The sequence below is a fragment of the Pelecanus crispus genome, chromosome 1, assembly GCF_030463565.1.
Source record: "Pelecanus crispus isolate bPelCri1 chromosome 1, bPelCri1.pri, whole genome shotgun sequence".
NCBI lineage: Eukaryota > Metazoa > Chordata > Aves > Pelecaniformes > Pelecanidae > Pelecanus > Pelecanus crispus.
The window spans coordinates 44,673,346-44,686,525 of NC_134643.1; the positions used below are offsets into that span (position 1 = coordinate 44,673,346).

The window sequence follows — 13,180 nt, forward strand, 5'->3', positions numbered from 1 at the left end:
GCAAAACTGGAGTATAATTTTATAGACAGGATTTTAAAACGAGAACGAAAAGAAGGCTGATAAAGTAATCCGCTTTGGCACTTGCTTTTCATGGCATGAGTATGAACAAGTTGTTCAGACTGTCTTACCCAGTATTCCTACTTGTAGTAGCTGTGACATTTATCAGTCTCTGCTGCAAGTTTATTGGAGAAGGATGTCAGGAAGTTAATTATTTAATAATCCATTGTAAACGGAACATGACAGTAACTACAGAGTAGTATTATGGAATCAGTGGTAGTGTTTGGCTTTAACAAGTGTTTCCGTGTTCAAAGAACTTAATGCAGAGTGTTTGATTAAATCATTATTCATGAATTTACAAATATTGACTAATTATAAAAAAATCTGAGGGATGAAGCAGAAATGAAAGAGTAACTTTAAGAGTTACAGGCCAATATACATGGCAGGATTAGCATAAAAACATTCAGTTTTCAAGCTTTTGTGTTTACAGTGCTTCTTTTTTGGTCTCTGAAAGAAACAGTTAATTAATAGGTGTGGAAATAGTTCACAATATTTATTTTCAAGTAAGCTTGACTGAAAAGATTTGTAATCTTACGCATTTGCAGATCTATTACATAATTCATTTGTAAGGCTCCAAACTATGGACTGAGACTTCAAAGAAAGTCTTATCTGACAGCAAAATTTGTCCCTAGATTATTAGTTCTTAAAGTAATTTTTATAATTCCTTTTATGAAAAAGACAGTAAAAATAAGGTAATGTGTTACACTGACTGTGATAGGCTGGGGAAGTTCCCTGTGCTGTTCTTGATTTAAACATATTCCTGCGTGGTGGGTGGGGAATACATTGACTTGTAAGGTAGTTGGGGAATAATGCTTTGTCATGACATTTGCTCTCCTCTCGTCTCTATACCGTCTGCTTAGTTTAGAAAGATGTATTTGCTTGTTACTGTATTTCATACATTTATAATGGAGGGATGAGCTTTATAGAAGTATTTTTCAGTATATACACCTGAGCATTTTCCACGTTGCAATTTCATGTTTTGTCGAATGACACAGAGGTGTGGTGAAGCAGAAGGATAAATTCAGTGTTCTTTGTGTGGAGCACTTGGTCCGAGATGTATGTATGTGTCTGCTGTATCTGAAGATGATCATGACAATCTGTCTACCAAGTGAGGCAGTGTGATTAATGGGTAAAAAGTTCATATAATCTTGTAATTAAGGGCAGTAGTATTGTGTCTGTACACATGAAGGCTTAATGAAGGTTGCGTGATTAGCCCCAGTACCTTCATATCCCAGCATGTGACACCGTGTTTTTAATCTATGTAGAATAGGCAATGAGACAGGTGGATGCTGGAGCTGCCAGCTACCCTCATGTGGCTCCCACACGGTTCAGATGTCATTGCTGTACCTGGACGATGTTCCGTGGCCTGTGTCCTGCTGGAGCTGGGCTGCAGTGAATAGCTCAGGCAGGAGAAGGAACAGGTCAGCGTGAGACCTGCTGGGCTGCCCAGGACCCAGCCATACCGCTACCAGAGACCCTTCCAGCCTGGCGTGGTGTGGCACCTATTGCCAACACCATACATGAAGTTTGGCGTGGCTCATTGGATGAAGACTTTTCATCCCTGCCATAAGTTTTTCTGCTCCCAGCCGGAAAGAGGACTAAATACACCTGGCCAGTTCTGGCAGTCTCGTATCTGGTCTATTCATGCTCAGAGCTGAGCCGCTGCACCATGCATTCCTTCCCTAGCAGAGCAACGCTAAGCACGAGGGAATATGCCCTGTCCACAGGGCTTACTGAGGCCAGATACAGCACCGCAGGAATGACGGCTGCGTATGACCAGGCATGCACGCTACGAGCTCGGTGTGGAGTCAGAGCGGGTCCATACCTGCCTACAGCTGACCATGGAGACAAGCCACTGACTGTAGCTGTTTGGGCATGAAAGGGCGGGTGAGGAAGTTACCATTCATTTATTTGGAGTACTGGGAAGAGATTCAGCCTTGCTGTTTATGGTAGGAAAAGTTCCTGTTCCCTTGATCCCGCTGCACCGCAGTGCCCTGCAGGGCCAAATCACTGTCCTTCCTATTAATTTGAAGCATAGCAACTGAGAATACTGTACCAGTTTGAGTATAAGTTGAGGGTTTAAAAACACTGACTGGGAAAAGAGTGAGATTGCCCTTCATTTTGCAAATTTCCTATTGTAAATACGGCCCTGCGAAGCCTTTCTAGTAACCTCAACAGCTTCCTCAGCCATGCTGAACAGGCTGTTACAGCCGCACGGCGCCGGCAGCGTGTACCGGTGTGGGAGGATGCGGGCAGCCTGGAGCTCTGCTTCCTCAGCCGGGGCAGCGTCAGCATCCGCGCCAGCGCGCAGGGCTCTGCTGCAGGCAGGCACCAGCACGTTCATAAAAACCTTTTAAGGGCCCGTATGCCACTGCAACTGGCAGACCCTAGGAGGAAACACAGCAGTCTTACCTTTTGCTTCCATGCTGAAGGAGTGGCAGGTGTTTAATACTTGGGACGATTTTGTACTCAGGCTGACAGAGCATTCTTCTTCTTGTCTCCTCTGACTTTGTGGGCTAGGTGGGGAGGGGACGGGTATCTCTTCTTCTTGTAGACCCTGTCTTTCTAGGAACGTGTCAGTGATTTAATATGGAAAAAAATCATTCCTTGAGTCTACTGATTTTTTTTTTTCTAGACTAGTTCTGTGTTTATGAGGGTTACCTTGGAAAAAATGTACCCTTCCTTTAAAATTTCTAAGAAGTTTCTCCCATGTATTTTTTCCCTTATATATCTTTAAAACTGTAAACTGAGCCAGCAAAAAGCAAGAAGTACACAGAGGCTTCTGTTAACACCCATTTATTCATACAGGAAATCTGCAAACAGTCTGTAATTCTTAGGGTAGCATTTTTAAAGGTTACTTCCCTGTCAAGGTTTCTCAGGTAGGGATTTGAAACGAGCATATTTCCACAATGACAAAAGCAGTTTATTGTTACACAGCAATTTTCATATTTGTAGATTTATACATAATGTTTTATGAAATTAATTGCCCCTAGATAAAAAGTTTGTATCTAAAAAATTAGAATGAAATTCAGCTAGTTCTTTGTTCATCTGTCTATTATTTCTGGGTCTAATATCTTTTTCTCTGTGAGAAAAGGTATACATTTAAACATAAGTCTTTCTTAATAATGTATTTAAAACATTTAGAACTGGTGAACTGAGTTCAGACACGATACTGAGTTGCTTTATTAAAAAAATACTATTCCATTAATAGGTTTTCTTCAGAAGATGGTGAAACAATGATTTTATTACAGCTTTTTAATTCTATAGTAGCCTCTGAATCTCAAGAGATGCAAACAGGGTATATTTTAAAGGAGAAAGAAATGAAATATTTCCTTTTATAAATCACCTTACTGGGTAGGTGCTGTTGTCTTCCAGGTTTAGCTTCTTTGTGATTTATATTATATTTTTTTTTATTTAGAGCAGAAATTGCAAGACTGAAGGTCCATTTGCAGATCTGCTTTTAGCTTCCTGCACAGGGAGTAGCAGTGATATGGAAGAAATAGTTTGTCATCCTTACCTTTCGGGGAGAAAAATAGGATTTGACTGTGAGCTAGGTCTGTTACTGTAGCATCCCATTCAGGTGAAGCTGTGTCTTGAAACCTGTGGCACTGTAAACTGGGCAGAGGCTTCTGTGTCTCCGATTTAATTCACCAGGATGTTTGCTGCCATGGCAGCCAGCAGCATTCACTGCAGTAGCAGAGAAGAGTCATATATCTGGGAATGCAGGTTGAATACTAAAATGTAAGGAGGCTTGTGCAGAGCTTTGCTTCAGTGGTTAATTTTGGCTCTTTATTGAGCTCTGACGTGGAGGCTGTACTTGCAGTTCTGTGTCAGCCCATCTAAAGTGAAGAGCCGTGCACTGGGATCAGTCATGATCTGGTGAGGGGGGCGGGGGGGGAAGCCCGAGACAGCACTTGTGCCTACTTTGGATTTCAGAAGGCAGCAGCTGTAGACAGAGATGCAGGCCCACCGCTCCGATGAGACTGGTGATTGGATGGAGAGGGGAAAACACAGTTGGCTTTTGGGATTACTTCTGTGCTGGAGCAGAGTGTTTGATCAACTCTCTTCTGCTTGAGAGAAATCCAAGTGAAAATGACTGTAAGTACTGCAGATTAATGTGACGGGAGAGAAGTGGCTTAGCAGAGACAGCAGCATAATTTTAAAGAAAATGACTGTGCCTGTCTAGTCATTTACAGTACATACACTGCATATTTGAGCTGTGCTTTTCACTGCAAGTGCAAGTATGTACTACCTGGGATGTGCAGCGTGCGGTGCTGGAGGGATCACCTCCCAGACCTTTCCGAAGAACTGAACTGCTGTCCGTCTCCGAAATATGAAATCTAACTGAGGGGAAGCCGCAGCCAGAAAGATGCAGCGATCTGCTGAACTGTCAGTGTTTAAAGGCAAGGAGGTTACAAGAGGGTGTGTTCGTCTTCAGAAGCAGAAATCTCTAACCAATCTCACGCTCATCAGCGAAGGGGAGAAGAGGCGATACTCGTACAGGGAGAACTGGTTTGGAAACGCCTCCAAGTCCAGCCAGAGTTACCACCAGCGGGAGGCAGAACCTGGGAGCAGAGGCTCCCTTTCCAAGGCACTCTCGCAGTCGGTGCACTCTCTCTGCCACCCCAGTCTCACCACACCCCAAGTGTTTCAGGCGATACCACCTGCTGGAAGCAGCACGTCCAGGAGGTCAGGAGACCGGTGTACACGTGAAGGTTTTGAGATTGACAATGAGGAGAGGGGAAAATCAGATGATGAAAATGCATCCTGCACATCCCATTTCCCCAGCAGGAACTGGGCAGAGGAGGAGGAGGAAGGCTGCTTGCGTGAAGGCACTGCACATCTGGATGAAGATGTCATAATAACAATGCTGGGGGACCTAGAACAGGTCCTTTATACTGATATTTTAGGTAAGTTAACTTTGGCTTGACATCAGGAAGGGCAGGAGGAGAACCAAGTGTTAGTACATATCTGCATGGAGCAGATTTTTGATCTTGACAGTGATTTCACAAGACAGAACTGGGTTTATTTGCAATAGTATGCAAAAATAGGGTCTAGACATTTCTTCCTTGTTTCCTTACTCCTACCTCTAAAGACTGTATGAAATGAAGACAAATGTCTAAATCACTTTTGATGGGTGCATGAGCAGCAACAGCCTGTGAATAATTGAGCATAGTTTGCTTAGCTGTTTGGAAAAATAAGGTGAAACACTTAAGTGCTATTAGTTTACTCATAAATAATTTCATTTTAATGACATTTGTTCTCATTAACTTAAAATTGAAATCTTGAATCCAAGGTTTGGTTTAGATAGAAAATGTCTTGGCCTACCTACAAACTGTCCCTCCAGTATTGCTTCCCCCTTCCCCCCCGCTGGTAATTTCATCCATATATGTGGAATTGTGAGAGCCAGGGTTTCAGTTTAGTTTAAATAACCAGTTTAGTGATATCAGTGCATGCCAGTGAGCATTTGAAGTCCACAGCCATAGGTGCTTCAAAAGGCTTCTCTGTTACTGGCTTTACTTTTCATCTCTCAGCCCTTTATAGGAGTGCTCAAAGTGTTCACTTCCAAAGCTTTGTTCTTCAGCCAGTCAAACGGTGGAAGTGGCTGCTTGCTTTTCCAAGGTTATGTAGCATGTGTCTAGCCTGGAGGTTCTGTGCCGGTGGATACGTTAGCCCTGATTGTGTTTAAACATTCAGGATAAAATTTCTGCTGTGTATGTAATGTAAAAAGCTATCATCTCAAAATAACAAAGAAACAAGTATTCTCTTTTTATGCATACCTTTTTGTTGTTAGACTACACCAGTATGCACAAAGGGGCTTCTCCTACAGATTAGAGGCTTGTTAGCAAAGGAAGTTGAGCTCTCCACTTTTCCCTGCTCCTCTTCAGCTGCATGTGACTGAGCAAATCCCTGTTCTCTTGTGAGCCTCAGTTTCCCTACCTCCAGGGTAATACTGGTACTTTCCTTTGTGAATGCAGTTAACACCTGAGTGGAAAATTTTCTGGGGAGTTGCTTATTATTTGTAAATCCTTTTATGAAAATCAGACAATTAATGGAATTATTATTCTCTCATTTATCTGCTTTGGGCTGTAATTACACATGCGGACGTACTGAAATGATTATGAACAGTATTATTAAATCTGCAATTATGGGTTAGCTTCAGAAATGTGAATGTAAAAGTTTAACCTAGGTGATTAGTGATTTCTGTAAAATGTTTATTTTGATCTCCTGTGCACGTATCTGACACAATGGAAGAAATGAATGTGTTCTCTATAAATTTATTGAGGGAACCTGTAAAGGTTCACTGCTTATAGGCAAGAATTTGGGGACAGTCTTTTGGAATATTCATGTTTAACATAAATAACGAAGCTACAAGTGCTTTGAGCAGATTATATTTCATGGGGTCAGTAAAATATTTACATCAGACTTTCTTGTAAGAGGAACAAAATTTTGACAGAAAGTTTCAGGGTACCCTGGTTTTAGTCTTTCTTATCCCAGTCTCTCTACATATGAAATAGAGTAGCTTTTCTTCAGCCTACAAACCAGAACCTCTTGAGATAACAAGCCAGGGAGCATTTCTGTTATATTAGGTCATGCAAATATGGATAGACTCTATGATAATAATAGTAATAAGCAACAAGGTGCCTGGGGGAGTCTGGGCTTCCTTTGAACCCATACAGTGTGTCCCAATCCTGCTGCAATAACCACCATAGCATCTCTTCTAGCAGGCACGATGTAGCTAGCTTTCAGAAAAAAACACATTTTCACCATCCCTATGGTCCTCTGTACAGAAGGAGGCTTGGTGTAGATGGGGAGCCACAGTGCTGTCCTGAAAATGTGCGTAACGTAAGATGCAAGTTAGGTCTGAAGATCTTGCACTCAGTACAGAAAATTTCTCAAGCATCATGTTCAACTGTTTATACTTTCTGACTTGTTCATCCATGGTACAGCATGAGTCCATTGATACGTCCTTAAAAGAAGGATGGAAAGAAAAAAGAACAATTATTTTTAAAACACTAGTTACAATTACAAGGATTTTGTATGTAGTACCATGTAGTATTTAAGATCATAAAACTCCAGTTGTATCTTTTTTAGAAAAAAATGGTGGAAAGATTTTGAAATTGCCCCTTGTGTCACTGAGAGATCAAAAGATATTAGACCTCAAACTTTTCACCTTTCCAGGATAGAATAACACCACTTTATATGGTATAATTTTTCTGAAAGTAAAATATTCTTCCCTGTGAAAATACATTTTGGCAGTTTGCCATATATATGCACCTTTTTTTTTTTTTTTTTTTTTGTATTGCAATTATACCTTAAGGCTTTGTTATGCTATTTACTGTGCAATATATATTAAAAAAGACAGTTGCTGTCATTTTTACTGCAAGAATTTCCAGTGTTAACGCACAGCAAAGGACAACTGACAAGGATAAACAAGGAAGGAAAGGGCAAAGTCACTGCAAATATGAATTATATTCAGTTCCTCAAATAAATGTAAAGTATTACTTTGCCTTTAATTCTGCCTGCTTACACCCTGGAATTTGTCTTTCTGTGTATAACAGAAAATTGTCTTTTACCAACAAGCTACAGTTTCAACCCTGGTTTGAGGCAGGGCAAGTAACAGGTCCTGAGTCTTCCCTGTACAGGTATTGTGGCAGGAATATAACGTGATCCTGGAAGTAAATTTGAGTGCATTTGGCAGAGGGGGGAAAGCTGCCCTTTGGCAGTGACAGTGAGGAGCTGAGTGCACCTGCCTGGAGGCAGGCACGGACAGTCTGCCTGGGAACTGTCTGGGCCTTCAACAGCAGGTTCAGTCTAACAGGACTTAATCGTCTCCAGCTTTGCCTTGGCATGAGCGCTTTTGCTTCACGGGAATCTCCGGGATGGTGCAGAAAACTCTGCAAGCAGTACCTGGGACCCACAGGTACATTGATCAGCAAGGTGCTTGATTGAACACGTCTAGCTTGAAACACAGGAGCAGCTGTGGTAATTTCAATCTGAGAGTGAACATTTGCCTCCTGCAAGGTATTACGTGTAAAAATGCACAGAGGTAGTTTATTTTATGGAGCAAAATTTTGTGAATGGACATGACCTCGGGGTGCGGCTTGAGAAGATGGAGAGTTTGGCAGCGGTGCTGTGCCTGTATTCCTGCTTCTTGTCTCCACCCTGTCCGGGTGTTGACCCCACTGTCATTTCCATGGTGCCAACCCAGAGGTTTATGGACTGTTGGATCATGAAACCACTGAAGAATTTATTTGGAGCGATAAAACAAACAGATAAACAGCAGCTCCTGAAGGACTGTTTGGCTGCAGCAACGAGGACACAAGACATAGACAGGGCAGACTCAATGGGAAAACCTCAAACTGGCATTGCTGTCAAAGGTAGCTTGACATTGAGCCACAACTGCAGGGTACCTTGGCTAGTATCATGCATCATTTGTCTATCAGAGAAGAAATAAAGTGTATATGGAATAATTTATTTCCATTTAATGTCAGGAGTTGGGATTTTTCTTAACTGCCTGCAGAGTGTTTAGGCAATAGGACCTGACCTGCAGAAGAAGGTACAGTAGCAATTCAGTTTGTCAATGAGCTCAAAGGCTTCATCTTTAAGTCAAAACTCAAAGTTAAGGAGCTTAAGTGAACCATTGTTCAAATATAGTTTGCTTATGCTGATTCTCCCTTATGTTTGAAATAAATGTCACTGTATATGTTAACCCAATGCTTTTTGTAAACCGGTATTAAACCCATAGTTGTAGTTCTGCTGCAAGTCAACCCTTTTCCCATGCGTTCAAACAGAAGTTGTGTTGAGATCTTTTTACCTCACCAGAATTTTCTCCTGTAGGACTTTTTTTTTTTCCTTTACTTTTCCAGAATGCTTTGTTAAACAGAAAATTTTCATTGCTTCCAACCCCATGTTGAATATTTCCCAGTTCTCTGTCCTATGCAACTTCTCTGGGAAGCTCTGCATTAAGATCTCCTCCTTCCTTTTTTCCCATTTTATCTACTCTGCAAAGGATACCATTTTTTTTTTCTTTTCCTTCCTTCCCAAACATCTCCTACCTGCTTTTTCACTTAGATGGCACACCATGCTTTTCCTCAAAGGCATCACCATTTGAATTTATATCTTGTGTAAACTCACACACAAACCTGGGAGGAGGAAAGGTGGCAACAGAATGAGAAATACAGCAACGTGAAGATGTGTATCTGCATGCATATTTTACATTTTTCAAGTGTGAAATATCATGGTGCTATATGGTATTTTGCCTCTGCCTGCATTTCTGATCTTGATTTTTATATGATTTTAAATGTGAGTTTAAATTCACCAGACTACCTCCTGTTAGATGTATTCAAAGATGAAACAGTTTCTCGATGTCCTGAGGATTCAGAAATTAGATTAAAAGCTTGTTCTGGATGAGAATGCTGAAATCTAGAGTTAAATATGAGAGATAATTTTAGTGGTTGCACAGTATCATTCTTGATGATAACATTTCCAAAATGAGGAGTAAAATTAACTTAACAAGGTGAGGTATGACATGAAATTTATCATTGATAGAGTCAAAAAGAAATTATTTGCACTTTGTATTCAGCATTGTACAGAAAACTGTAATAATGACGCTTCTTGCCAACCTTCTTTCAAACAACAGATATAGGACAGAGCCACAAGCAGAATGCTAGCCTTGAACAAATCAGTGATTTTTGTCACAATTTTTCTTTTGAAATTCTCTTATTCTCCAAAAGAAAGATGAACTAAAATTCCTTTATATGAATACACTAAAGAACATGCATTTTTGTTTCTTCATATAGGACTTTTGGAGGTTGCTTTGAGGCTTATTATATTTTCCTTTTGTACCGCATAATATATAACCTTTTTTTTCTTCTTTTTTTTTTTTTTTTTTTAATTGTGTAAAGTAAACATTATTCAGGATGTTCCAGGTGAAGTTCTGTGGGCTGCAGTATTTAAGATACCAGACTAGCTTTTCACAGTGGATCGCTGAAGGGTATTAAAATCCGTAATTGTATAAATGATGCATGTGCTTAAAGCATTCAGATTTTTATCCCAAGAAAAGCATTTTTTTTATCCCATATGAAGAATAATCTCCCTCTTCAGGAAACCATTACAGTTCAGAAAAGATGCCTTATTAAGTGCCTGACTTAGAGAGTACTTTGAAATAGCCTGGATGTTAAGTGCATACTGAAGAGTTGCTGTAACAGTCATCCCAATTCTTTCCAGACACAGATTTATTGTGGCTTTATTTCCTACCAAGTCATGTAAAATGTCAAGGAGGAAAAAGGGGCTGTGTAATGTATCAAGTGGTCTGGGGCTGCATCGTGCCTTGATTACAGAGGATAAAAATCCCAACGCTGTAAATCTGAGTTTCATTAATAGAGTCGGGCCCTAACAGGCATTCTTCACCAGGACTCTTTTTGGTAGGTTTTTTACATACCACATGTTTTTTATAAGCATGTGTGTGTTTTATTACTGAAAGAATGAGGTTTTATTTTTTAAAAGATTAAAGGGACAGACCTATTTACAATCATATGTGTGTATCCTCGGCTGTGTATACATGTGTGCACTTTATTGAACCTTATATGCTCGTCTGCGCTAAAATTTATGCTGGTTTTGCTGTTTTCTTCCAGGGGAAGACCCTGAAACAAGAAGAATGAGAACTGTAAAGAATATAGCAGACCTGAGACAGAATTTGGAAGAAACTATGTCCAGCCTTAGAGGGACCCAGATAAGCCACAGGTATACTGGGTTTGTGTAGACTGCTAAAAATTTGGAACGTAGGAGAGTATTACTAGTTGCTGAATTAATCACTTTCAAGGGAGAATTAACTATGACACTAACCACACCGTTTGGTAGACTGCCTCAACAACTTAAATATGACTTTAATATACTTTATTGTCAAAGTGACTTATAAAATCATTCACAAAGATGGTTATTGTTTCATATACATCCACTTAGAAGCCTATAAAATTTATTTTAGGTTATTTTATAAGTAGAGGTTATTGTTTACACAAACCCATGTGCACATGGAGAAATACACACACAGAGAACTTTTTTAAAAAATACATATTCTTCCAGCCTTTGCTTTTCCTTGTTTCTCAGGAACAGAGATAGCACAGTTCACTGACTTCTCCATTTTGTTTGGTAGCACATTGGAGACAACTTTTGACAGCACTGTGACAACTGAGGTGAATGGGAGAAGCATACCCAGCTTGACAAGCCGGTCCACCCCAGTGACTTGGAGGCTAGGGCAGGCCAGTCCTCGGCTGCAGGCAGGAGATGCCCCGTCCCTGGGTGCTGGTTATCCTCGCAGCAGCGCGAGTCGTTTCATACACACAGACCCTTCTCGATTCATGTACACCACCCCACTTCGCCGAGCAGCTGTTTCTCGCCTTGGAAATATCTCACAGATTGACATGAGTGAGAAGGGGAGTGGTGATTTGGACATGTCCTCTGAAGTTGACGTTGGTGGCTACATGAGCGATGGGGACATTCTTGGGAAAAGCCTCAGAACGGATGACATCAATAGTGGGTAAGTAGCACTTTTTCTCCATTTGAGCTAATGCATGATTGGCAGGTTTAATAGGATTTTTCTAACAAATTCTGGCACATGACTGGAAGCTGCATTACGGTTGCTACATAAAAATATATATATTAAAAAAAAACCAAAAAAAAGCGCCCCTAAGCTGCCAGTGATGTTCTTGCCTGCCTTCAAATTCAGTTCTTCTTCTTTAACATCAACATGACTTTGCTATGAACTTTGATAAGAGTACAGGTACTTCTTACTACTTCCTGGAATTTCTCAGTTATTTGGTAAACCATCATTTTGCACTGCTTGCTCTGGGATGGGTCTTCTTTTGGTATTTTTATGTTTTATTTGAGATGGTAAATATGGTATTGGATGCAGCTGATGAAAAGCAGTTGCTGACAGCACTGACTTTGTTTCCACTTCAAATATTGCCTAGTATAGTCTGTGTGGTGGCCTTTATTGCAATTTTTCAACTGTGCATATCATCTGAGCTGTAGAAATACGTTTTTGTGAAAGATCACTCTTCTAGCATAACCAAGAAGAAGAATGGCAATTATTTTTATTTTTGTTTGCTTAATTTGATCAATCAATTGATTGACTTTGGGGTACTGCATTCTCTGTGTTTAACATTACTATTTAATGATTCTTATACCAGTCTTGGAACATAAGTCACTTCACTCCTAGGTATGCTAGACTCCTAAAGCATCACTTACAAAAAAAAGCCATGTTACTGTTTTACTTATACTTAAATTACTGTTCAGTGCTGTCGTTGGCATCTCAAGGCTGCTTTGTGGCTGAGGTAACATTGAACAGAAGTCCCATAGAGTACACGGCCATGTCACACCATACTGCTTTGCTCTGTATAAATTTAGAACCCTTGCTGTCAATGTAATCTTTAGTTTGAAGTATAGCTATGAGTAGAGAATGGTGGGTGATGAAATTGGATATGATACGTTCCGAAGGGCAAATGTAAGTCTGTGATCAAAGCGCTCTCTAGAGTAGTGGCTCACCTCAAGCACCATCCAAAGATAGATCTCTAGAAAAAGCATAACTATAAAGAAAGCATATTCCTGTATCTCCCTGGTGCCCTGTTTCAGTGATCTGTGAATGGAGCGCTGCTGACAAAGGTTGTCCACAGCATAGCATTAGTGGCTGTCAAGTAGGATGCCGTATTCATGTGTGCTAGAACAGAGAAAAGACATATGGAAAATGTAATACTTTAATGTCTAAAGACCTTTTATCATAAAGGAAATATAAATGCTGCCTTTGATGGATGCATGGGTTTATTTAAAAAAAAAAAAGAAGATGGGGAATCCTTTGCAGTGCCTGATGAGTTGTATTAATTAGCTTATCACATTAGAGAATTAATATAGTCATCTTGTGTGACTTTTCTTTGCATCTGTAATAAGGATGACTCAATAGACAGTAAGTTGCAATGTGCTCAGTTAACATTTTTAGGTGTGGTAAATGTTAAAAACAAGTTAATAAGCTCTGAAATTTCAGGATTCACTGAGGCGTGTAAAGTCTTATCTCCTTTATGCCTCTTCCATTTTCAGTTTAATTACTTTAAACACTTGGGGACAGGAA

The 13,180-nt window shown here is 40.3% G+C and overlaps 1 protein-coding gene across 3 annotated transcripts in view; it reads left to right on the forward strand.

Annotated features, from left to right (window-relative positions):
- Positions 1–13,180, forward strand: part of NAV3 (neuron navigator 3) — a 273,398-nt gene that overhangs the window by 152,237 nt on the left and 107,981 nt on the right. For 2 of the 3 annotated variants that reach the window (XM_075728018.1, XM_075728019.1), the window contains exons 10-11: positions 10,695–10,803; positions 11,213–11,596. In XM_075728018.1, the coding sequence (XP_075584133.1) occupies positions 10,695–10,803; positions 11,213–11,596 (493 nt within the window). Of the gene's footprint in view, positions 1–4,426; positions 4,968–10,694; positions 10,804–11,212; positions 11,597–13,180 lie in introns of those variants that run through there. The other variant, XM_075728020.1, reaches the window with a different exon arrangement.